The sequence below is a fragment of the Brienomyrus brachyistius genome, chromosome 3 (genome assembly GCF_023856365.1).
Source record: "Brienomyrus brachyistius isolate T26 chromosome 3, BBRACH_0.4, whole genome shotgun sequence".
Taxonomy (NCBI): domain Eukaryota; kingdom Metazoa; phylum Chordata; class Actinopteri; order Osteoglossiformes; family Mormyridae; genus Brienomyrus; species Brienomyrus brachyistius.
Window position 1 is genome coordinate 26,004,549 of NC_064535.1, and position 26,716 is coordinate 26,031,264.

A 26,716-nucleotide genomic window follows, 5' to 3' on the forward strand; every position below is an offset into this window, starting at 1 on the left:
TGGCGATTTTGCACCCAGAACAATCTGTTTTACCTTTGGGTTGGGTCACGTCAGTCAGCTGTGGGTAGTGGTGGACTTTAGGGTATAACCAATCTAATGGTCTATATATATATATATATATATATATATATATATATATATATATACACAGCCAGTGCTTCTCACAATCAAGTGTTTCAAATGAACCTCACAATCAAAAACACTGAAATACAGAATGCTGAGAATAACACTGCTGACAAAATATAATTTTATTACAGAACAAAGTAATCCAAACAAACACAGTGTTTTCTTTACAATATAGAAAGAAAAAGAAATGAATAAACGTACAATAAAAATGGGACATAATTCTTGTGAAGCCCTGCACTTCTGGCTTCCTCCAAGTTACTTTACTGCACTAAATCAAATGAGTGTCTAATAATTTATATACTCTGGAAAAATAAAATGTGTTTATTTGTTTCAGTCCTTTGGCCAAATCTTAAGTGTCACATGACTGGAGAATTCAGCGTGCCAACCTTCATCAAATTCACTCATTTAGTGTATCAAACCTTACATTTTCACCAACACCGCAATTCACAAGTAAACATTTACACGTTCAGGTTACAAAAAAAAACCCCAATAAAAACCATTAATTTTGCATGAAATCAATAAATAAAATCAGAGCACACACACAAAAACCGTTGCACTTCAAAGATTTTGGTCATAACTTGGCATGCTCTTGGAAAATATAAAAAATATCACTTCATTCATAAATTATAGCAGGAAATTACTAACTTCAAGAGCATAAAACACAGACTTTCAAAAGAGTTTTTGTTTATCTCAAAGATAAGGTACTTTTTCCACTTATAGTGACACAAACATGTTTATGCAGACATCTGACATCAAACCGTGGGGACTTGCATGCTCGAATGAGGGTTTCGTTTGCCTGAAATGTGCCTTGATTTGCTTTTTTAGGGACAAAATATCTGCTTTTTCCTCCCTGAGAAAAAAAAGACAGGTCCCATCAGAGTGTGGATTTCTTGGTAAAATACATGAAGATGCCTAGCGGGTCTGTTCCGGTCTGCTGGCGTCCCTGTAAACAGGGTTAATTTCCCTCCAATTTCCCTCCTACAGCTGAATACTATTTCTGAAAAACAGGCCACAAGCTTTAGAGTATTCAGAGGCCAAGCTAATATATGCCTATCACAGCTTTTCTATGACACTGTTATCATGTCCCCGTCATCTTGTTTCCGAGAGAAACAAAAGCGTATATCTACGTACTGGCGTGGGTAAATAAATGCCATCGTCAGGTGGAATTCTGGTTTTTCGTTCTTCTTTATGGAGATAAAAACGAACAAAAAGAATTATCAACCGTGCGGTGATATTGTGATCTAAGTTCATCTCACAATTGTCGCACTGGTATTTTTTTCCTGCTGGTTCTATTAAACATTCCGCTTCGGTGGAAATAAAGGTTATTTCTAGAAATCTCTGTGTAGACTTGATCACATCTACAGCTAAATGGAGCCCCGGACTGGGGGGGGGGGGGGGGGGGGGTCAGTGAAAGTACAAAGTAAAGCTGTGCCGCGCTCCAGTTTCTTTTAACTTTCGTAGTACCTCAATGTTTCATTGACATTTAACACACTAACTCTTGCTAAACGATATAAGTGGTAAAAAAAAATCAAGCAGTTCTCTGAGATTAATAAAGATAAATAAAATGACCTTTTATTTAAGAATGTTTAGTATTTTTGTTGTTAACAGCATTTTTAATGATTCTTTAAAGCTTATTCAGACTTTCACAGGAAGACCTGGTTCATTACAGGTTCTGTAAACCAAGTCCTTCATTCTGCTCGACGTCAGGGTCTGTTCTTGCTCCTCACTGTCCTCTGATGTCCTCTGTGTGGTCACAGCCCCCACCTCTTAGCTTCTGACCCCTGACCCCCCTCCCCAGCAGGCCACTTGGCCACGTCAGCACTGACTGGCAGACCGGGGTCCGTGTTGGATGGCTCCTCCTCCGCAGGTCACCCTTCCTCCGCACCTTGGCCGCCGGGCCTCGCTACGCCCCGTTCACCTTCTTCTCCAGCCGGTCGAGCTTCGCCAGGTTCTCCTTTAGCAGCCTGGAGCCTGGGGAGAGCTGCAAGGCCCGCTGGTAGTACAGTCGGGCTGCAGCGTAGTCCCCCTGGGGGCACGAGAACGCAACGGCGAATCCCATGAGCTGGGGGCTCCTGGCACAGATGGAACCCCCAGCCCTCTAGGTCAAACGGAGCTGCGACTTTCTTTCTCCAGCCAGCCACAGTCCTCAAAGACTGGGGGGTTGTTTACAGAGCTTCAAAGACACTAACAATTGCTATGCAAATCGCACATACAGCGCCAGCCCTCCCCCCGCCCATTTATATCTCTCTGTTTATTTATTCATGTTTGCACAATACTGTTTTGCACTAGGAGTGTTATCTTTGCACTTTGTCCAGAGTGTTATGCACTATGTGTAGCTGTGCACTCCCTGTTCCATTGCTACTGTATGCAAACAAAATTCCCACTGGGATCAATAAATCAACAAATCTTCAAACACACCTTATATTTAAGTGAAAGAGACCTAAAAGGCCTTTCTGACTGGCTTGCTGGTACCTTGATATGTTGGATTCCTCCCATGTTCATCCAGGCCTGTGACTGTTCGGGATTAAGCTCCACAGCCATTTTATAACTCTGTGGAAATACAAACTAATGCAATATTTCACTTCCTCGAGAAGTGGGTGCGCAGAGCAGTTAAGGGACGCGGGAAAAGCAGTGCAAATGTAGTAATTCAATTATGACACTAGATGGCAGGAAAACTCAAGTGAAAAATATCACTCTGGCACATCTCGATGTAAAAACAGAGAGGGGTGACATTCGATCGTAAATGTGGCTCAGGGGCTTATCCCAGAAGAAGATTCCCAGGATAAACTATAAAATACAGCAGGATCTCCCAAATGTCTTTTAAATGTGGATCCTAAAGCACTTCAGCACAGAGAGATAACAGCCACAGATGGAGAAATGCTGCATAATATTTATACTAATTCATGCACTTGCCAAATGCTGTGATGTTCCTGTCTTTAATGCCCCGTGCAGTAAGGCCCAGCCCCTTCAACAACAAACATGAAGGAACAGTTCTTGTTCAGATTTTGTTTAAGTATTAAATATCTAAGATGTAGCTTGTACCCACTATGATACTTGTTTTCTGTACCTGCTATAAAGGACCTTTTTCAAACAAGTCTCACTATTCTAAGTTGCTTTTCAAATACAAAATACAAACGTTTCACAGAGAGGCAGAAGTGCTATTGTACACTCAAGCCCGGATTAATTCTGACACACTGCAGCTGACACGATCACTGTAGATCACACGTGCTACAGCTGTCATAATTATGATAGATCACACATACTGTAGGTGCCATGATCACTAGATCACACTACTGCAGTTGACACGATTGCTGTAGATCACACATGTACCATAGCTAACATCACTGTAGATCGCATATACACCGTAGCTGACAGGCAAGTTTTTTTTCATGTCATAATACAGGTGCCTGTAAGAGACAAGATCTCTGATTTGGTTTGGAAATGGGGACAGAAGAGTCTGGCTGGAGGGACGTAATTTCCCTGTAATCCGACGGTGGCAGGTGGGGGAGAAAGGGAAAGAGAGGATTAGGTGAATGGATCAGGTCATGAGAAAGGGGTCTGGGTCCAGGAACGCGGAGGAGCGTGAGCATGTAGGGTCAGGGAGAGAGAGTCGGGGAAGACAACGGGGGCGGAGGAGAAGAGCAGGCAGAGCATGAAGCAGGGAGCACAGGGGCTTGTGGGAAGGGGGTGGGCGCAGAAGCGGGCCCCCCACCTGGAAGGCACGGTCCAGCAGGTTCATCTCCCTCAGCTGGTTGCCCTTGGAGAAATGCAGCTCAGCTCTAATGCCAGGGTCCTTGGGGTCCTGCTGCAGGGCTTCGTCCAGAGCGTCGAGCGCCTGGCAGAGAGCGTCACAGACAAACATTCAAACAGCCCTCTCACAATACCGCCCAACCTCCCCTGAAGGGGGCGCTAATGCCCCCAGGCACCAGGCAAGCCGCTCAAAAGAGAGCTATTTACAACTGAGTGCTGCACTATAAGGTTCCCCGCTAAACCCAGTAGATTTATTGCACCTTTTAAACTACACCTTACAATAATCGGCTCCCGAAATAGTTTATCACCTAATTTAATTTACTTGTTGACGATGGAGACCACTCACAGCCAGCAGGAGATAGACTTGGGGGCTTGAGGAAGGTGAGACTCGCTCTGTAGCATAACTCATCGCAGGCAGAGACAAAGCCATCTAATCCCCCGGTAACAAAATTAATCAGTCGTTTTAATTTACTGTGTACTGTGAGGGGACTTAATTCCCACAAAACTGGAGAAAAACTTGACCCTGCAGATCTCTGTGAAGCAGAGGTCTCAGACTGCCGCAGGACGCTGACGGGAAACCCCAGGAAATGACCTTCAGTGGTACACCCCCCCCCCCCCCCCCAGTGATGAAAGGACTCGTGGCTGTCTCATCACAGCAGCCCCCCGCTTTATTTTAAGCATCAAAGGAGAGTAGATTTAGCCTTTGGGGCTGTACTGTGATGATGAGGAGTCAGAGGCAGAGGAGATGGGAAGACTGTGGACATCGGGGGCAGCACAGGGTAGGGGGAAGGTGAGCAAGATGGTGATAGAGAGAGAGAGAGAGAGAGAGAGAGAGAGAGAGAGAGAGGGTGACAGACGGAACAGCGGGTAGAAGAAGAGAGGGAGAGACAGTGAGCGAGAGAGGGCGACAGAGGGAAAAAGATAGAAGGGGAAGGGGAGAGATTGATAGGGAGGGAGAGAGAATTAGAGGGTGTCAGAAGAAGGGGTGAAGAGATGTGAGAGACAGGCAGGGAAAGCAGACAGAATGAGAGAGGGAGAGATGGTGAAAGAGAGAGCGGATAAGAGAGTGATGGAGAAAGCAGACAGAATGAGAGAGGGAGAGATGGTGAAAGAGAGAGTGGATAAGAGGGTGATGGAGAAAGCAGAGAGAAGGAGCGAGGGACACAATAAGAGAGAATGAATGCGGGCTGAGCTGGAAGAACGAGGGAGGGACTGAAATGAAGAGGTGAGGACCTGGGAATGTGCCAGGCTTAAGCACGGTCCCGGCACATGTATTAGCGAGCGCTATAGCCGGCACTAAGCAGTGTGCTGCCCACTGCATGCTGGCTGGGAGTGACCGTGACCCCTGCGGGACGGGGCGTACCTCCTGGTGGCTCCCCCGCTTGCTGTAGACGGCGGACAGCAGGCGGTAGCACTCGACACAGGCCGTGTTCCTTGAGATGATCTCGAAGGTGATCGTCTCCGCCTCGCCCGTCCGACCTGCCATGGCTAGAACTTGTGCCTGAAGCCGACATCACAGCGAGCGGAGACAAGGGATTCCAGGAAAATTAAACAGGAAGCAGCCTGAGAGAGACAAGGCACTTCCTGCTGTCAGCGGAGCTTGTGCCGTGCTGCAGTAAATATACATGGTGTGTAAGTGGGCCAGCCATAGGCAGCGGGATCTCGCCCGGTCTCACCAACACTCCTTCAAATCGCTCGGTAGGACAGAGATCACAGAGAACATGGCTGCCTCAAACACGCCTCCACCCCTCCTCCCAAAATGACCAATCCCGTACTGGCACAAGAAGGGGGGGGGGGGCGGCTCCAGAGATTTGGCCACACAACCCAGACCAATCCAATTAAATTCCAAATTTTTTAAGGCCCATGAGTGGGATTGCTCTAACTTCCCCCCCGCTTATCACCACCCCTGGGTACGAGGGTCACAGGGACCATGGTGCTAAGTATGGTGACACAATGAACAGTGCGCCGAAGGAATGATCTTGTGGGCTGTGGCTCAGAGGAAGTGACATCAGGACGAATGTCCTGTCTAGGGGGGGGGGGGGGGGGTCACAGCATTCTTCCACATTCCTCGTGTGATGCCCAAATTTAAAAATACTACATTCAGCTCACTCCTCCCTGCTTTTAATATAGGCAAGATTTTTTATAATATCCAGTCCACAACACGATTTCTCAAGCGATGCAAGAAAAACCGTCTCCTTAAAAGGCTCCTGACAGATAAGTGTCAAATCGAGAACTGCAAAGTATGTCCATAATGCTCGCCTAGTAAAATATATGCTCCCGGCATAGTGAAGAGAAGACTAAACCCAGGTCATTGAGGGGGGGGCATGCAGCGTGACTTCCAAAGGCGTGCGAGAGGCGCAGACCTCCCCGAGGTGATCGAGCAGCCCTGCGCCGCGCGTGTCTGTAAATTCTGCGATTCTGTGAGAAATCAGGCCAAATGCTGGCTTAAAATGAGAGCAGCCCAGACACCTCCAGCTTCTGCTCACATGATCTCAAGCGTGGGGAGTCAAATCCCAGGAGGGTGACTGCTGGTGTACCCTTGAGTACTTAAAAGCAGCTGCTTCAGTTGCAAACTACAAAAAAAATGAGTAAAACAGTCACCACAGACTGAAAATAAATTTTGAGTCTGAATGTGGATATTTATGTGTATTTTCGAATTAGGCCCTGGTTTGGAAGAACACAGAGTGCAAAATTCCTCCCCCCCCCCGGGTGCTGGGCCACCGCAGATCCACGCCAGGGTACCCATGCCCCTCCAATGCCCCCCCGTAGCAGTGTGGGATTTTGCCGCTCATGACCCCACCCCAAAGTCCCCCTCCCACATTCCTCACCAGCGCCAATGAGATCTCAGTGCTGTCGGGCTGAAGGCCAGCTGCTTCGCGGTAGACCTGCAGTGCCTCCTCGTAGCGGCCAGTGTTGTAATACAGCGCCCCCAATGGGGTCAGGATCTCCACCTTCCGTGTCACCTGCAGCGCCCTGGTAGGTGGAGACACAGAGGCGAGGTCACACAGGTCAAATTCCTGCCTGAGGGATCCAGAGATTATCCTGTATGCTTATCGTTTACCAAAAGGCATTAAATACTAGTGATGGCCAAATGAAGCTTCATGAACCATTTGCTGTATTTTCTGACTCCACTAGATGGAGCTCTTGGTTTGCGTTGGGGCATGCTTTGTGGCCAACAGAGAGCACCATCTACTGGTCTGCGAAAAAAAGCAAATGGTTCATGGAACTTCATTCAGCCATCACTACTAAATTCCAGTCCCAAAGAATGTGATCTGCTCTCTTGCCTTGTATTTTTCTGGTGTGTTTGCTTTAAGATACTTAGATATGACCAGCTGCTAGCTCCTCCCAGCAATGACATCATTTCCTGCCACTTTCCACTCACTTTCTGTACCAGGCCTCAGCCTCCCTGTTGTTGTTCGAGGAGCGCAGCAGCCGGCCCAAGTTCACCATGGCAACATAGTGCGTCGGCTTGAGCCGCACTGCCTGCTGGTAGTGGATGGCCGCCCCCTCCCCATCACCTGGAAAGCCAAGGAGGAAATTACGGAAACGGACAAATGTTTAAAAGTCAGTATCCGCTCCACTTAGGCACAAGGAGAACGTTTGGGTTTGCCTTTTCAGGTAGTAAACAGAACCTTCCAGAAAGTGTTCTCCAATGCACAGACCCTTACAGGTAGGAGTCAAACCACTCATTTAGCACACCCTAGTACACACCTGTGTCCACGAGAAAAACTCCGTAGTTGTTGTGTAGATCCGAGCTGTCTGGGCAGTTCTCGATGCCTTGCAGGTAGATGTCATCGGCCTCTGCAAATCTCTTCTGTAGCGGTAAGACCACAACAAATGGTGGGAGATTATTTATGGGGGAAAGAGTGAGGGGGGAATCAGGAGTGTCAGCTGACCTACAGAGCCCTGCCCACTAACGTGTCATGTGATCACAAAGCCGTCCCCATAACCTCCTGTCACCGCCCCCGCTTTCCATCTGTGTATAGCGATATGCTGGAGTGATGACCTAAACATGGCGGTAATATAACGGTGAAATCATCCTGCTATGGACTGGGGAAGCCAGCTTTCTGCGCTGAAAGAGCTGCTTCTAAAAATAACTGGATGTATGATTAATTTCACAAAGGGTAAACATATACAGTCAAGCAGCTTTTTCGGACTGGATGAAGATATTTTCATGCTCTGTGAGTAGGTTAACGCCACTGAGCTGTGCTCTGAATAATCTGAGCAGCGAACAGCTGATCATCTGCGAGATACAGTAACTAATCAGGCCCCTGAATAAGCATATGGCCTGGGAATGAGCAGTCGTGCTGGGGAAGGGCTGAGTCACGTCGGTACTGACGCTGTGTGGCTGGAAGGGCGTCTCGGCACCGAGCCGTGGCACGTCGGGTCCGGGCAGTGAGACAGGCTGCGTAATCTAGAGCTTTTAATTTTGCTGTGACGAAGGCTCAGTGCAAGAGATGGTGGGGGTCTACTGGGTGGAGCTCAGAACTGAAGTACAATATTATATATCGGGGGCCCCTATAAGGTGCTGGGCCCTGTGAATATGCCAGGGTATCTACGCCGCTCTCTCGCCCCGTGCTGGATGTGCCTCCAGCCTTCAGTGATGGTGCCTCACCACTAACCCATCTCTTGTGACCCCCCCCCCTCTCTACATGGCCGGCGGGCAGAGTTGGCGGAGGTCACCTGATCTGCGTACAGCGATGCCAGGCTGGAGTAGGCGTCTGCGAAGTGTGGTCCGAATCGGATGGAGTCCTTCAGCAGTTGCTCCGCCTCCTCTTCCTTCCCCTGAGTCCTGGAACACCATTGGGGGGTGTTGGCCCAAAACAGGAAATAAAGCTCCACCCAGGCTCTCACAGCCGGGGGTGAAGGAGGACATGACGGCACAACACAGACGCAAAAGCCCAAGCCACCGACCCAGAACGTCCAGCCAGAAAGCGCAGAGTGCAGATCAGCCTGCTCCTGTGACATTCCGCAGCTGATTCGCTGAGCGCCACTTGTAAAGCTGTAATGCAACCCAGGAAAACTGAGCCAGATTCCAGACCATCTAAGCAGCCAACATTCCGGTCTGGCTGTCTGGAATTCAGCACTTGACTTTTTCCCCGGGCTTTTTGCCCCTTCCAGGTACTCTGGGATGAGATGATTGTACATTAAAGCTGATTGAGGTTCCCCCCAAGCAGGTTAGTAATTATAATATTTGTGGGGGATCCTCCATTCTAGAGACTATGGAGAAAAGTCTAATCTCAAGATGACACCCTTAACCTCTACCCAGCCCCAACCTTAACCATAAGTAACCAAACCTTTGGCATTTTAAATTTTTTGGTTGCATTTGTGGGGGAAATTTGGTCTCCACACCGCACAGTCACAGATTGTATTTACCAAGTGCAGCCCCAAACCATGACAAAAACATCACTGAGCTGGACAAGACTAAATGTAACTTAGTAAAAATACAACAAAAAAAAGTGTCAAGGGCCAGGCGGTAACTACACAAAACGTCAGGGCAGAAAATACGCGACCTTATGGAAAAGACAGACTCCATTAGGGAGCCAGAGTGTGACGGATGCCTTCATGATAAATCATCTCACATGAGCGAGCAGCACGTTCCCCTAATGTCGGCAGTAAAAGGAGTGCCTGTGAAATCTACACATCCATCCATCCATCCATCCATCCATCCATCCAATACAGAATTATGGGGCAAAAAATTTATCATAGAAAACTATCAAAAACAATTAAATGAAAATAAAAAAATGCATATATTATATACATTCTCATTCAAAATATGGTCCGAGTTGTGCTTTAGAACACAGACTTAGATCAAGGACAAGGTTTAGATCTTGCGTTAAACGTATCTGAATCACCGCACCGTTACCTGGAAAAGGGGTAAAATGCTGAGCGTTCTCTGCATAATTATCCGACAGACGAAGACAGCATGTCAGCAGCTTAGCCCTCAGCGGGGGCTATTCCAGATGTTACGGTGGCGCCGTTATCGCAGTCTGATTAAAACGTCATTCTGTTTGATTCGCGGAGCTTTCGCCAGCGTCAGGATCCTGTCACTTTCCTGGGTGCGATTCCCTTCTCGGCGCTGATTAATGTTTACTTCTGTTTTTCCACAGCAGGCACCGTGGGGACGTGGGAGTGTGAGATGTGCACAGACCATGATTAGTCATTAATCAGTCCCTGACCTTTGGGACACACGCTCAGAGTAGCTAATGGGCGTACGCCAACAGAGAACCGTAAAATGGACATAGATGACGGCCCTGTCCTTTTACAGAGACCACCCAGGCGAGCCTGACCAGGGGTAACGAAAGACGATATATCAGCAGGTTTCAATTATATACTATAATTAACATTATAACTAATAATATTATTAAATACAAAAATCCATCCATCCATCCAAACAGGACAAGGTCACTGACCATTTGGGAATATTTAAATAACTTTTCCTGAAATTACATTTAGCATTTTGATTATTTACATAAAAATATTTTTAAGGCATTATTTGTTAATCTATTACTGACTGAATCTTTCCATACAGCCAAACAGTATCGCCTGCTGTGTTCGACATCCGTCTAGCTATCGATACTGGCTGTAAAATCTCACGTCACCTCGTTCCTCAGCACAGCTGAATATGGAGCGACAGAAAATAAATGTTTTCATTGCCTTTTACTCACTCAAGTGGTTTAACAGTAACCATACCACGCTGAACAATCTTCAGTCAGGTCCTGACACATCAAAAGTGCTGGTTTTGTGGTACATGACATATGAACTGAGCTTCTCTCTCTCTCTCACCTTGCCATATACGTACAGAGTTCTCTCACTGTAAACAGCACCTCCTCCCCCCCAGCTGGCATACACTCTGCTCCAAACTGCACCTTGCTTGTTTAACTGTGTGAACACCAAGGAGGCCATGCGACGTGGAGGTAATGGAGTTGCGGAAGTGGGGGGCATCTGCCCAGATGCGGACTGCCGCGGGACTGTGACTTTCACACCCCCTGACTGGCCCCACCACTGCATTTTAATATGCAGGCGTCACAGTCACTGCTCTGGTACCAGGTCCTCAGTCAGCCCTGCCAAGACTCAAGCATCTCCGGTCTCAGAAAACTGAGGATGAGGTGACTACATAACATCACGAATACAAAAAGAAGCTAATTCACCATATTACCCATAATGCCTAATGTGCAGTAATTCACCTCATCATTGCTCTCATCTGGCATTGGCTTCCCGGAAGGACCCGGTCTCCTTCCTGCTGATGATGATTACCAGACCACACACACATGGTATTTTCTACTAGTCCAAATAGGAATCTACCAGAGGGAGCCAAGAAGTGGAATTCACTGAAAACAGGAAACACACTTGCTATACTTAAAGCCATTTTCTGCAGTGCACATTTAGTACCGGTGGCTACGTGCAACCAGAGAACCATGGCATTTCTGAGTGTTAGTTCAAGCTTTATTAGTATGTTGACGTGAGATTAGCAAAGCCTGAATTATGCCGTGCTATTTGGTCGGCGAAGACTATTACTGTGCGCATGTGTACTCTCTCTGCTATCTGAACACTTCAACTCTCACTCCCCCCCACTATGAGGTCATCAAAAAGAGACATCTGAACTAGCCAATAACGGTGGAGGTGCTGGGTGATATACTATGATAGCTGCATTGTAGCAGTTGCGTATGTTTGAGGGTGCCAGTGAGCTCCCAGCATGGATGGGGGCAGAATTAAGAGCCGTTGCACGGCTGGAGCAGGTGCCTCTGTGTGGTGGGCGCCCATGTCCGCAGGATTGCTTACTTGAGCAGGTTGGCCAGGTTGAAGAGGGCTCGGTTGTGCTGGGGGTTGATCTCCAAGGCCTTCCTGTAGTAGCTCTCGGCCTCCACTGGGTGGTGTGTCAGTGTGCCCAGGTTGTTCATGGCACTGGCGTGTCGTGGGTATAGCCTGTGGATGAAAGAAGGGCCTGGAGATGAAGACCCGATGGCAGTGTCTCCATAGCAGCGAGCACTTACTGACAGAACCGTGCTTTAAACCCCTATTCATTTCTGTGAAAGTACATTACTCTGCTCGGCCGCTCGGCAGACGTGTAATCTGAGGGGTGACCTTTCCATCACAGTCCCTACACTTTAGCCACGGGATATTTTCTGACTTTTCAGGGCTGTGACGACAGTCTGCGATCTCCTGGGATTTGATCCCCGCACTCCAAAGACCTTGAAGGCAGTGAGGTACCAGTGTCATAGTATTGATCTAACACTTCCTGTATCTGAGGGTTTCATGATATCCGGATACAGGTCTGGAATAAGAGGGATTTAAATAATTTATGTAAAGGAAACTGAATCAAACACAGATTTTATCTCTATTTGTCTTCGGGCCTGTATGACAATTATCCTGAATATCCAAAAGAGACAAAAAGACCCAGCAGAGACAAAATATGCTGCATGCAGACTATCGACTCGTAGGCGGTTCATCTCGAAATCACTGCAGCTCAAGGAAGAGTGATGTTTCCTGGCAGAAGGACAGCCATGAATTATGAAGTGTACTGCACTGAATAAGCCGGCAGAGTCGGTCTGCGGGCATGTGTGACTGATAAGCGTTCCTTCGGCGTGGAGAACGTCTCATGTGCAGTGTCTGTGTGTTAATGACACGGAGAGCCCCCCCCCGCCCACCTTGCCCCCCCAGCCAGGGACGGGGCTACCAGTGGCAAGAAGAGATATAGCAAGATATTTCGGCCACACAGGGAGGTTAGAACAAGAAGACAAGGAGATTTTGGAAGCCTGCTGAACAAATGAGGCCCCAAAGCACTGAGACCAAGGTGGCCTAAATCGTTTAGATGGCCATCATGGAGATTAACTGCGTCTGTTCGGCAGGGGGGGGGGGGGGGGTGTGCCTGGGAACGTTCAGCTCAATCTGTGAACTGCGCACAAGAGGCATTAGGGAGCAATCACTCAGGACCTCCGCGGCGAGACGGATCTCCGTGGAAGCTGGCCCAACATGGAGGATGTGACTTCCAGCACAGTCCATAAAAGGCCGAGTTTTCGGCATACGACGCATCGCCGGTGCCATGCTGTCACTGGAGGAGTTCAGGCTTCGGATTCTTCTCCAGAACATGGCAAAGAGGCCGGCTTCTCCCTTTCACTCTGGAGCTGGGACTCTGTGCCAACCTGCCCAGCCGGAGATGCTGTCACAATGACTGAGGTATATACCTCCGTTTTTCCGGAAGACTGCAGTAGGTCAGTCACTGCTGGGAAATAAATAAAGCCAATGCGTTTTTTTCGATCCCTAGTCCAAGGCTGGTGACTGACTTTATTGATCAGCTTGTGGGAAGTAAGAAGACAATTTCCTGTGTGCTGACCACAAGCTTCAGGTGGACAGGGGGAAAAATATGACCCAGCAGAGCACTGCTAACTTTAAAATCTTCTTGAATGGCGACTTTTTACAATCTTTGGTGTTTGTGTGACGCACAACACCGTACATTGTACTAGCTCCGAGGAGAATTTCGAGCAAAATGGAACTGAATTCCACCGGCATCCAACTCCGATGACACTGAGGAATCCGTACATCAGGGACTGCTAGAGAAGGCACGAGATTCTAAGGTAAACAGGTCTCATTGCCATGGTCGCCTGGGCTTGAGCAAGATTTTCATCTCAGATACAGCAGGCTTTTACGTCTTGGTACTGACCGGTCCAGGTCTCCTTAGGACACAGAGAAAGGTTCTGGGAAGGGGTGGAGTCTCGCTCGTGGATGGGCAACTTTTGCTGCTCACCTCTTTATGGTAGTACCAACATGGCAACCCACCGCTGGGTTGCCATAGCACCAGAAAGCAGTGACAAACGCGGAGGCGAGAAGAACCAGGCAGCTGAAGTCTTTGATATCTCCAGGACCAAAGGTGGACTTATTTCCTGGATAAATGCTGCAATTATTTGATGCCAACTTTAAATACAACCCGAAAAAAGGACAAACAACACAAGGTACAAGTGCAATGCTCTGCGAAATGAAACCGACTTCTCTTTGAGAACACCAGAATCGCTCCCTCCCAGAGTGTTTCATGACACTGTGTTCCTCTGATCTTCTCTGTCCAGCTGGCGGTTCGCATGTCCATCAGCAGTGAGGATACGAGCCACAATTACGACACCATGTCAAAAACTGGCCTCGGAGAACAAATATCTGCCCTTTCCTCCCCTTTGTCGTCCTCCTCAGTCGGCAGGCTTTATGAACTCGGCCTACGATCTGTAACCATGACAACGCCTTCCGTGTGTGCACCAGCTAATGTGTCCCCTTTGTTTGGACATAATGGTTAATGTGTCCCCTCCTCTCCATCAGAGATAATTGTGTGCCTGTATATGTGCACACACTATGATAAATCACTGCTAAGTTCTCTTCGAAGATTCTTTTACTTATTTCAGTGTCTGAAGGTCAGACGTATCCCCAAGAGAACGCCATCCACGCATGCCGTGTGTCGCTGCCACACGACCGCTCACTTGGGCTTCTCGTCGCTGATGAGCGAGGCTTCCTCTCATTGCGATGCCGCCACCTTGTCACCCTTCAGCTGACATATCGAGAAATCCGCAGGGAAAGCACAGTGATACAGCTACTGACCTACATTATTGACATTATTGGGAGACATGTATGTGATTCACATTTCGATGCGCGGAAGTCACATGAAATTGAGTGTGTGTGCCTGTGGGTGTGAGAGAAGGAGCTTGTGAACTGGAAACTCAGATCAAAAACATTTACTAACCACTTAATCCCCTAAATAGATCATCTGGAGAGATCAGCCTGGGTAAAACCTTACAAATTATGCAACATAATAATTCAAGATCATCCCGCCACACTTCAGTATTATTTACATGCTGGAAAAGCATGTTGTCTCTCCTCTCAACATCTCATAGTTTTTATTTTAAAGCGGACAAATGAGCTAGAATGATGAGAAATTCAGAAGGCTGGACAGACCCCAAACCTCCAATGGATTCTGGCCTGGTTTATAAAGCACTTGTGGTAGCAGCGGTTATGCCAGGCCTGGACTGGCTGAAACAACAGGCAAGCGGTCCTTCAGGCAAGCAGACACAGAGACAGACGACCCTGTGTTCGCTGCGACGTACAGACTGGCTCCGCTCGCACGGAAACGGCTAAAACGTGGCCATCTGCCGCGGGCCTGGAGTCAACCTGATGTCATCCCACTGGAAACCGCAGATCGCATGAGAAAATCCAGAGACATCCGCAGCTGCATGCTGGCTGCCTGATCCCTGTCATCATAGACAGTAGTCAGCTCGGGATTCAGACCTGCACACCCCGTTAGACGGCAGCAGAGGTGCAACCTTGACAGGGAGGCAGGAAAGAATCATCTTAACAACTTCCCCAGGGCAGGGAGGGCAGAGGAGACTGAAAAGGGAAGCCAGGCGAGCAGTGCTGTGATGTTCCTGGCGGGGGCCAAGTTCGTGGCAGAGGGCAATCAGCAGAGACCCGGGCAATCAGCAGAGACACGGGCAATCAGCAGAGACCCGGGCAATCAGCAGACACACAGGCAATCAGCAGAGACCCGGGTGATTACTGTTCTGTCCACCTTCTGCCTATTGCCACGAGGACACTGCAGCGCCAGCTGCCCCATGTCCATTGTTCTTGTCTTTGTGTCTATGCGTGTTTGCGCAGTTACAACATGAGCATTATCCTCCGGGATTAATAAAGTCTTCTGATTCTGATAGCCCTAGTGTCCCAGTGTCAGTGTTACAATTTGGTGATGACACTGAAGCAGTGTTAATTTATCTAGTGCCAGGAGTGGAAGGTGTGGCGGGGGGCTGGGCTGGGATGGAGACCCTGAGAGCTGCGGTGACAGCGAAGCGCACTCAGTGACAGCACAACGCTGCACATCCACCCACTGATGAGATGGATGCCACTTCCGAGGATACGGCCGACTCTGGCTGTAACGCTCTCCTCGCCATAATTTCCCATGCTAGCCCCACCTGTCAGCCATTTCTGTGACAGGCAGGTCGTCATAGCAACCACTAGGATATTTGGGGGGGGGGGGTGCATGCTTTCAGAGTACTGCCAGCTCAATAAAGGAGGGTAGGGAGCCCATTCATGGCTCCTCTGTGCGGTGATGCTTCCAGGATTTCTCCAGGCTGAGGCTTTATTAAAAGATGCAAGCAAGAAGATGCTGGTAAGTACAGTAATCCATCATCGCAGTCCAGCACAGAAGCTAAAAGTCCCTGCTCAGCATCACAACAAAGAAAGATGAATGCACATAAAACTCCCACAATTCCCTGCACCTTTAAGGACCCTGGCGAGAAGTGTGAAGGCACAGGAGCCATGTGACTAGGCTTGACTAATTACAGATACTATGACTGTGAACGCGAACGGATGGAGGCATCCTTCCTGTCTCCTGCATCCTAATCGCTCGCTTCCCCGACATCCTGTCCAAACAAAGTCCAAAAATACAGTAGAAAGAAGAAACAGAAACTCAACGGGAGAAGGTGATGGGCGCGATGCGAACTGGGGGCCCATTTCTGAGGAAACGCCCCAAACATGGGGCCAGCAAAGGCGGAAGGGGACACAGTGCTTATCAAACAGCAGCATGAGCTTTGCGGGGACATGAATCACATGGTAGGAAAGGTGTGATCCTTCAGGCTGATGCCATGACAGCAAGAGATAACAAACAGTCTTTAACGTGGCCCGAGTTTGGAGAGCCCGGTTCTGGGCCCTGCAGCTGAACTTAGCTCCTCTCCCTCTTTTTGCAGAACCAGCATCCTGACCTCAGCCAGTCGGCGTCCGGTCTTCCCGAAACCCGAGATGACAGTGTAAGGCAGAGGCCGACAGACTCACTCCAGTGCCCGCCTGTAATGATGAATGGCCTGCAGGTGGCGCCCCCGGTCCTTCAGGAAGTTGGCGTAGTTGTAGTGCACCTTGGCGTTGTGAGGCAGGGTCTGGATGCCGGATCTGTGGGGGGGGGGGGGGTCACAAAAACACATGAGCTAAACTGCAAGACCATACGCATGCACTTAGTGGGGGAAAAAATGACATAAAATTCAGAAACTGTGAAACTATGTTTCCCACATGTACTTTAATGGGAATATCAGCCACCACCCCCCTCCCCCCCCCCACACACACACAGGATACAGCTCATTCAGAGTATGTTACTACTATTATAAACCTGACTAAAGATACACAGTTACACACTACTTACATAAAGCAGGTTTGTCAATATAGCACATTAGTATAGTTTAATACTGGAATTGTGATTTCCCTGGAAAATCAGAGATGTAATATGCCAATATATAAATTATAATTTTTCATGTTCAGGGGCCCCAACGTTGTCCTGGGCCCCTGAATCTGATGCCCCTGCTTTGTCTACTGCTTATGGAAAGAGGCTGAACGTGCTATCCGCGGTGGTCCCTGCCTTGTTCCCGCGATGGCGTTCCAGTGTCCTGTGACCTTCTAACAAATGGGGAAGGGGCTCACGCGTTGTTTACGCTAGGCTGAAACAGATCATTAGCTCTGTGCGATTCCTCAGGCTGACCTCTGTTTAACGGCGGTCATTCATCCAGTTAGGAGAGAGAGAGACAGTCAACCAGCGTGCCTAAGCTACTGGGACTGATGCACACTCCAGCCATCCTCCAGAGGAAAGGAGTTGACAATCGGGGATTCCTTAATTTCTGTTTACCGCAGTCGGGTTCAAGGTTAGACCCCAGTGAAATAGACCCCTTTGTGAAGTAATAAGAGTGTGTAAGAAAGGTGAACCCGGCAGATGTGTTCGACACGCTGCTGCTTGCGGGTGATAAAAACCTGTGTGGCTCCATTAATCACCGTCCATAGGGACGAGGTTACACCATCACTGCATATCTAAGCAACGGACACCAGCAAACACACACATCACACACACAAAAGCAAACGTGTATCACATGTACACAGACCTCATGTAGCTGGCGGGACAGGCAGACTCAAACACAGACACAGACACAGACACACATAGACACACACACACACACACACACACACACACACACACACAGACACACACACAGACACACACACAGACACAGACACACACACAGACACACACACAGACACAGACACACACACAGACACAGACACACACACACACACATTCGACCCTCACCTGAAGAGCGCCTCGCGGGACAGCCACACCTCATTCTGCTGCACTGTCTTCCAGGAGAAGAGCAGAAGCAGCAGCAGTATGGAGACAGTGAGGGCCGTGGAGCCCCACCTGCCCCCCAGAGCCCACAGCCGGTTCAGGCCGTGGACCACCAGGATGCAGTAGCCCATACTGGGAGAGAGACAGAAAGAAGGAGGGCGTTAGACTCATTTGGGGGCAGGGGGTTATCACGGCGGGACTATCAAAGTACAGAAGCCATTATTCTCAAAGAGCCTGTACGGAGGGGGGGTTATCAGAGCGGAGAGAAAATCACACAGAGGATAGAGTGACAGGAAGAGGAAAGGGCGTCTTCCAGAGAGGCAGAAAGGCTTCTCAGCACCTGCTTATTTATTCAAATGGGCTCCTCACTCCCACAGAATTCAGCCTCAGGGCACATCAATATGCCATCTCTGAAGCGCTTAATTAAGTCACTATTTACCTACTTGTCACTAAAGTGAACATCCACAACCCCCCTCCCCCGCCCCCCACAACCTCGAAGGTCTAGCCACAAATCTGAAACGTTTTCGGCATCTAAACCAAATCTGAACCACCAAGCGAGGGCATTTAATTACCGATAGTAATTATAACTCATGATTCTATTGGCTCATTTTTCACCCCCACGAGCCTGACTGTGCTTCTTGTGTCTCCAGACTACAAGCCCCAGTGTCCCCTAAAGCAGGGCTGACATATGCAGGAGACTGAGCCCAGCAAATAGAGATACACGGCCCCTGTCACCACGGCGATCTGTCTCCACGGCGATCTGTCTCCACCTGGACCTGGTCGCTGCCCTGAGAGACGTGCATCCAGTCACTGTCATGTGACTCAGGCAGGCTGCTCGGAACTGATACAGATCACCATGACTTCAGACCTCAACTCAAGCTCAAGAAAAACCAATCCTACACATTTTCTTGAAACAAACGAGGGAGATAACAGGCAGTGAGAATCCCTCTGTTAATCCAGGAGATGCTTTTTTTTTTTTACAAGACTAACATGAAGTTCAACAGTGGCCAGGAGTGACTCCTTCTTGTTTTGAACATCCAAAAAGGCTCCTGCACAAAAGCAGCTAGAAACTTCTCTTGGCTAAGAACAAAAGAAAAAGAAAACAAGCCAGCCTCAAAGGACGGAAACCTCAAGCCTTTCACTGGTGAAGTGTCTCTGGTTGTGTCTGGTGTGTGACTAAACTCGGTAATAAAACGTGGTCGGACCTAGCCGGCTGTCTTTAATTAGACGGTAGCAAAGGAGGGCAACAATAATGTTCATCTGGCAGCTCGGAGCCTCCTCTCCATGCTGCCGCTTCAGCGGATGACATCAGCGGGCTGAACTCTGGAAACGGGGCTCTTCAAGTCTTGCAGTGTTAAGAACGCTGCACGACTCAGAAGACTTTCCGGACTCAAGAACAGGGCGAAGGCAGTTGTTTACACAGCTAGAAAGAGCTGAAGCGGGACGCGGAGAGAATCCCTGGGATGTGGCGCTCAGCGATGGTGATGTTCGACCAAGGCTCCGCTGCAGAACAACAGATGGAGGTTCCGGAAAGCAGTAGGAACGCCATTCTGTCTGGGAATGTTTTTCATGCAGATTTTTGAGGGCAGGCAGGAGGCTTAGTCGATTGGGTGCGGGGGTGGGCTCAAGCAAAAATCAGGCACACTGCCCCCACTGCTTCCAGTACAGGTTCTCCCAGAAGGTTGAGCAGCTGGCTCCAGCCCATACACTTAACAGGAAGCAGAGGCAGGGTTTGCCCAGTGCAGGGACCCACCAGTGACAGCCAGTATCCAGCACACATGTAATATCTTTTTCAATACTGTAACTATATTGCTATTTACACACCCACAGACATAATGTGTAAAGGGTGGATTCAGACTATATATATTGTTTTTTTCCTGGAGAGCTATCTAAGATAGAAACACCCTAATTCAACTACTCAGCGGAGCAAAAAAAATCACACTCCAAATGTAGAAAGTAATTACGGGTACTGCAGAAATGATCTGAGTCATCTACAGAAGTCGAGAGGGAACGGGCAACGACAGCAACTGCTCGTAAGTGTGACCGCTGTTCGCATGCGGCCCTCATGCTTCCTCGTGATTACGTCTGGCTCGATGGACATTCTCCAGATGACACAGAGATGGAGAATCAGGAGAAATCGGACACCTGCTCAGCTCTCATGAGCATCTGTCTCATGAGGATGCATAGGGGGCGGTGAACCAGCTTTGGGGTGATCTTAAGAATTTTTTTATGAATATGATTAATAGGGGGGCAGGTACCATTATGACCAGCATATTATTATTTTTTGTTATATGATTAATATGTTGATTATTCTTGCTTGTCTTGCAAGAAACCCTAAAGTAAATTCTTCGTATGTCAAAGAAATAAATGATTTTTATTCTGATTGCAATCTTTAGGGTAGATTGTCCAGTCAACCAGGAGCATTATTCACCGCACAGAAGAGCGGTAAAATATACAAGGTTCATTGACCTTCGATGTGAAATGTTCACCTGTAGCTTGAACTGCGTCTCTCGGACCATTTCCAAAACCTTACTAGGTGAATTACACCGGGTCCAACCTCACAGGGGCGTCTCGTGCTATCGATTCGTCCGCCGCTCCAATCCACGGCATTCTGGAAATGCCACGGAGATACCCAGCAGCACCGAAAGTACGACCGCATAAACTGCGTCCTCCTGACCCCGTCTGTCCAATCAGCAAGCAGCAGATCAGCTTCATCCAAAACACCACAAAGAGCAAAACTCAAAAGCGACCTTCAGCGTCCAAACCTACAACTTCATGTTCCAAGATTTCAACTCACATTTCCTACCACAAACCTCACATTCCCTGTACTGCTACAGAATGTCCTTAGAGTAAAAAGAAAAGAACAAAACATCAGTAGAAATAAAATGTCAGCCAGCGTGGCACAAATGTGAGGATGCGCGTCTGTCAAGCTGTGATGTGCGACAGCTGTAAGGCGACAGAACCTGTCTGGTCCGCTTTTCAGACTTAACCCTGTTCTCTAATCATATCCAGTGGCAAACTGTGTCTCTAATTATTATTGTGTTTAAAGGATAAGAGGTGCAAGAATGGGACTCCAGGGTAAAAAAGTAAAAAAAAAGCAAAAAGTGTGAAGCGAAAAGGCTAAAAGAGTGTGAAGGACAGAAAAACAGCAGAAGGGGAGGAAGCGAAAGTTCATTCTGTTATTCTGGCATGTAGGTCCAGAGAGGAAGCTGCAGGATGGGGCCCTCAGGGGCCAGGCGTTCCACCCCACAGGGGCCCGTCGCGGCCTTGCAGGTCTTGCTCCAGCCTCGACAGGAGAGGGTGCTGTTTGTCATGGAGTACCCAAACACAGGGTGGGTGATTCGAGGACCCCATGGCAGAATAACATCCATAATATGATTATGTACATTATGTATAGGCAGAGGAGTATGGAAAATGGGTGGAAGGGTCTGTGTCTGTCTGGATGTCTGGCTGTCTGTCTGGTTTTTTTGTCTGTCTGTCTGTCTGTCTGGTTGGCTGTCTGTTTTTTTGTCTGTCTGTCTGGTTTTTTTGTCTGGTTTGTCTGTCTGTCTGGCTGGTTGGCTGTCTGTCTGTCTGTCTGGCTGTTTGTCTGTCTGGCTGGCTGTCTGGTTTTTTGTTTGTCTGTCTGGCTGGCTGGCTGTCTGTCTGGTTTTTTGTTTGTCTGTCTGGCTGGTTGGCTGTCTGTCTGTCTGGCTGTTTGTCTGTCTGTCTGTCTGTCTGTCTGGCTGGCTGTTTGTCTGGCTGGCTGACTGACTGACTGTCTACCTGTCCACCTACCGGTTGGCTGAATGTCTCTCTTCATCACCATCACACTCCCCAAGAGGGTAGGCTTACAAATGTCTCATCTGTACTACTGTCATCACCTCTCCTGGCCTTGTGACGGGCTGGGGGCCAGGCTGCTGTGGTCAGGTGGGTGGGTACTGCTATGGGAACCGCACCAAGCAGACTGGCTGTCATATACTGCGATTAAAACACTTTCCTCATTTATTCGTCATAATTATTTTGCATCACATGTACACCAAGGCTCCCTATAGGCTTAGTCTTATATCCAGAAACCAGCACAAAACTCCCCAGCAGTGGGAGATTAATCAGAAATATTTATACGGAGAAAACTGAAGATAATAAATGAGTTTGGCATGTTCAGCATCTGTGTCGAGATAAACGTAACTATCCAGGTCTCTCACCAGGACACGGGGTTTGTGAAACTCACACCCATCCGGAGGATGACAGGGACGGGCAGGTTCAGATGCACACAAGTGCGCGCACACACAATGCCTGCATGCACAAACACGGCCCCTGACGCAAACTGACACACTTGAAGGCACGTAAACATTCAAAACACCTCCGTAAAGATGACGCCACGTTTCTCAGAGCACAGCAGGAAGCAGAAAAGGGAGTGGCTGGGCGCAGTCCCTGAGGAACACTTCCTATTTATAATCCATGTCTTGTTGGTACGCAGCCAGACAGGAAGCAAGGGGGGGGGGGGGGGGGGTAGGGGCTGGTTGGGGGAAGAGGAGCTGTCAGCTATTTAAAACCCGGATATTTACACTGTAGTCAGAGACAGTGAACGGCCATTACACCCGCCAAAGCTGATTCGCTGTCACCCTCGGCCTCCGTGCTCTGATAAATAGCTGCCTGGCTGCACGGCGTGCCGATGGCGCCTACAGCGTGGAAACACGCGGGCGATAAACGCCATCTGGACCGGCCCGTTACCCCCCAAACCGTCTGTGCTCTGGAGCAGATAACGGAACGGCGAATACCGATGCCCGGTACACCGAGACCACCTCCCCTTCGGACATTAAACCATTTCGGGGTCAAAATTCCACAGACAAAACTTTAACTTTCTCAACCCACTCTCTTATAACCTTTTTCCAATCAGAGTTTGCTAACTTGAAATCAACCAGAATGTTCAAACAAACACATACTTAAATGAAGACACATTTCATGTCCTCAGATTGAGCTTCGGCCCCAACATACAACAAAACGGCACCAGCGTATGACAATCTTCCAAAAGGATGACAGATTCACTGTGATACAGTTCAGGCTGGCATACAGCTGGCGTTAATTCCGGGAGTTGGGTTTAGGGTTAGGGTGAATGAATCTCTGGCTTTTTCAGACTGGAGGAGAGCAGACCTTCAGGGTAAGACATGATGAATAACAACACAAGTGAAGAGCAGGAGCTGAGAAGCGTCTGAAAAGTATGTGTGTGTGTGAGAGAGAGAGAGATAGAGTGAGAGGAAGGGGCAGAATTGGCTTCCTGATTCCGGATTCTGGAATGTGCACCGGCAAGCGGATGCCCTGACAGTCTGGCAGACAGGTGGGGCAGTATCCGGCAAGGTAAGCCGATTCGCACCATCACCACAGGACATGTCCGCGGGTCAGCTCTGTGCTGGGATTAAACAGTGAATAGCCAGTGGATGCAGCACTGAGTCGTCTTACTGTTAGGTCTGTGCCCCATTTACGCTGGGTGACATGAAATTCTTAAGTAACATGGAGGTCAAGTATTACTAACGGTGAGCAGCAAAAGCTTCCTGTTTGCAGAGTGTGATGCATCAGATTGCTGTGGCCAAGGAACTCCGCTTCAGGCCGAAAGGTTCTTGGTTCGAATCCCAGAACCACTCTGGCAGTAATGCGTAGCAGACTAATGTGTGAAAGAGAGGTGTAAGCAGCTTTCTGTAACACAAACACCCAGAAGACAGACTGAGATCATGGAATAAAAAATGCCTTATGGAAGAAACTTCCGGAAAGAGCTGGAATGAGAAATTCTGTGGCTATAAAGCTGTGGTGTCAAGCGTGATGGATTATTGGGGTAGGATGTGAGTCTCGGTGGGGGTATGGTCAAATGTAGGTTTGCCGGATAAGTTCAAGCATCTAGATAAGCAGAAAATCCTCTACTGTGTGCACTTTCTTGTGTTTATATGTGTGTGTGTGTGTGTGTGGGGGGGGGGGGGGGGGGCTATAATTATAATTAGTAGTACCTAACCCTCAGAGTGAGGCCTTGTACATTGCTGACAGGGATCAAATTTGGAGCCTTCAAAGCATCAGAAATAGTAAATTCCGGAAACAGTCAAAGCTGCATCTGGACTCAAGGCCTTTTCTCCAATACTGCTTCGCTCCCTTACTCTCCATAATTCTTATCTCATCAGACAGATTTCTCACTCTTCTACTTTCTAGCATCTCGCATGAGTTGAGTCATCCGGTTTAAATCTCTATTTAATATATTGCAGCAGCCATCTCAATTAATTATTCAATTATAACTAGCACTCAATTAATAAGTCATGTCTCTGAGCGCATGCACAGCTCTGTTCATACACCCTGGTGCTAATCGCTCGTCGTGCACCAACGAGATTGGGAAACGCAGCTCCAGATTAGCCGTAGAGATCAACTAGCGAAAATGTTTGCGGGTGTCACACCGAGAGGGCGTCTCTGCAGTCTTTACAATGGAAACAAACAATAAGGACGACCGAAAGGCAGACGTCTGAAGTGCGAATACAACAGCAGCTGGAGCTGCCTTCAAGCCCCCCCATAGCTGGGCGTGCTGCTGCGTTTTTGCTTGTGACAAACAAATTGGCTGCAAACAGCTGAAAACATTTACGTTTCATGACTGGCAATGTGGCGTAAATATCCTGTAAGGGACTGATCTGATGCTGAATTCCTTCTCAGTATCATAGTTTGCCAAAATAAACTGCCTCTTCTTGGGCGCGTAGCATTTCCATGATGAATATACACGCCGATCGCTGCCTCTGTTAAACGATCAGTCTCCTCGCTTCTGTTCCCTTTGATCGTTTTAGCCGATTAGGTTTTCTCCATGTCAGTCAGAGATGTTTGATTTTGTACTGGGTATGTCTGCAGTGTTTTGTGGTTTATGTCAGGACCATGTATATGGTGACATACACAAAACAGAACACCGGAGGGCCCGTGTGCATGCAATACGTCACAGCTTTAAATAACGGGTGAAACATTTGGCCGCACACTGCCTTTTCAGTACTATACAGACGTCTACACTCACAATTTGATAGGCAGATTATTAATGAGAGCCATATAACGATGCCCAACAGTTAGTAATCTGTAAAAATTTGATGTATCTTTATGTTTAACAAATGTGCTTTAAACTGCGAAAAAGTTCCGTCACACCACTGACGTCTACAGAGCCATATAATCGAGATTAAATCGCAGTGTGTTATCGTGCAACCTTAGCAGAGGGGAATATGTCCTTGTGAGCACCCCCACATTCCACTGCAGGTGTGTAGGCAAATCAGGGATACACCGGTCCCTATGTCCTGGAAACTACTCGATTACCTACGCAAAAAACGGCTGCCAGTCACTTACAATCGATGGGCGAAGGACACCTTTCCAGAAAACGCGTAGCACGGCGCCCCAAGAGTGGAGCCTGAGAACACCCTCGGCTCGGGGAATGCCGTACGGCGTGTCCTTCATATCTGCAGCTCATTGATATGCATCGCGTGTCAGCGATCATACAGCGGCGGGAAGCGGGGGGGGACAAGGGGGTGGGAGAGGGAGGTAAAGACCGAGATGGCATGTGCGTAATTAAGTATAGAAGAGGAACTTCTGCTTCCTGTTTTTCCTTATATACACCCTGGTAAACGGGGGAATGGGTATGTGTGTGTATGCGTGTATGTGTGGGGTCCAGGTATACATTACATTGTGGGGACCAAATATCCCCACAATGTGATAAAAAGCTGTTCTTTTGATGTTGTGGGGGCCATTTTTTTTCAGTCCCCACAAAGGGAAATTCAATTTTATTAAAATTTGTGACTGCAACCAAAAAACTAGAAATGCCAAAAGCCTTGTACTTTGTCAGTTTCCTCTTTCCCCTCACCTTCCCCAGCAAACGCAGAAAGCACAGCCTACACTCGTCCTCAGAGACCCCTGCATTTCAATCACTCTAACCCCCCCCGCCCCCAGCCTAGATGCTGCTCTGCCATGCGGGAGACGGGGCATCAAAGCTGCACGTGCTCCAGGCACTCAAACAACACAGGGCGGCTGTATTTCACCATCCACCCTGGTTAAGAAAAGGAGCAAACAAAAGCTCGCGAGCGAATTCCGAGCTTCCAGGATGATCTAAGCTACCAGCCGAAATCTAATGACGGCTGATTAAAAGATAACTCGCGCTCCTCAGGAGTCGGAACACCCTTAAAGCTGGAAACAACCTCCATGGGGACTTGTCTGATAGTGGCGACGATTGCGTGAGCAGAAAGAAAGGCCGCCATTGAAGGCTGCGTCTCGTCCATCTGCCTGTTCCTGGTAAGTCATGGCTGGGGGGCGGGGCTGCTCACGGACTGGCCCATAGTGCAGCTGCTGACCGCACACGCCCCCTCCACCAGGTCATGTGTCGGCCTTCCTTTCCCGTCAGAGACGCTCTTACCTCCGGCTCACCTCATATGAACGGGAGGGCGGATAATGTAAGTTATCAGGGTGTGCAAGTGGCACAGAAGGATGAGGGCTCAGGGGGCACCGCCCACCTGTGCCAGGCGGGCTGACGACCAGACGAGGGGGGGGGAGTGATCTGAGGGCTAGGATTGTGATCAGAATGTTTCAGAATGTGAAAAACATCAGCCCTGGATGGCCTACATCATAGTACCATAACAGCGTCAGAGTACTATAATGACATAGTACCACATACTATGTTTCCTATAAACATTTTACTTTTATCTTCTGATGAAAGTAGAGATATTTACATGCATCTCAAAC

General features: G+C 48.5%; 1 protein-coding gene across 1 annotated transcript in view; it reads right to left on the reverse strand.

Annotated features, from left to right (window-relative positions):
* Positions 1 to 230: 230 nt before the first annotated feature.
* Positions 231 to 26,716, reverse strand: part of tmtc1 (transmembrane O-mannosyltransferase targeting cadherins 1) — a 75,113-nt gene continuing 48,627 nt past the window's right edge. The window contains exons 9-19 of the mRNA XM_049008521.1: positions 17,969 to 18,136; positions 16,675 to 16,788; positions 11,659 to 11,802; positions 8,560 to 8,668; positions 7,588 to 7,690; positions 7,259 to 7,394; positions 6,705 to 6,849; positions 5,240 to 5,377; positions 3,839 to 3,961; positions 2,599 to 2,676; positions 231 to 2,152 (exon numbers count right to left, since the gene is read on the reverse strand). Coding sequence (XP_048864478.1) covers positions 2,030 to 2,152; positions 2,599 to 2,676; positions 3,839 to 3,961; positions 5,240 to 5,377; positions 6,705 to 6,849; positions 7,259 to 7,394; positions 7,588 to 7,690; positions 8,560 to 8,668; positions 11,659 to 11,802; positions 16,675 to 16,788; positions 17,969 to 18,136 — 1,381 coding nt within the window. The 3' untranslated portion in view covers positions 231 to 2,029. The remainder of the gene's footprint in view (positions 2,153 to 2,598; positions 2,677 to 3,838; positions 3,962 to 5,239; positions 5,378 to 6,704; positions 6,850 to 7,258; positions 7,395 to 7,587; positions 7,691 to 8,559; positions 8,669 to 11,658; positions 11,803 to 16,674; positions 16,789 to 17,968; positions 18,137 to 26,716) is intronic.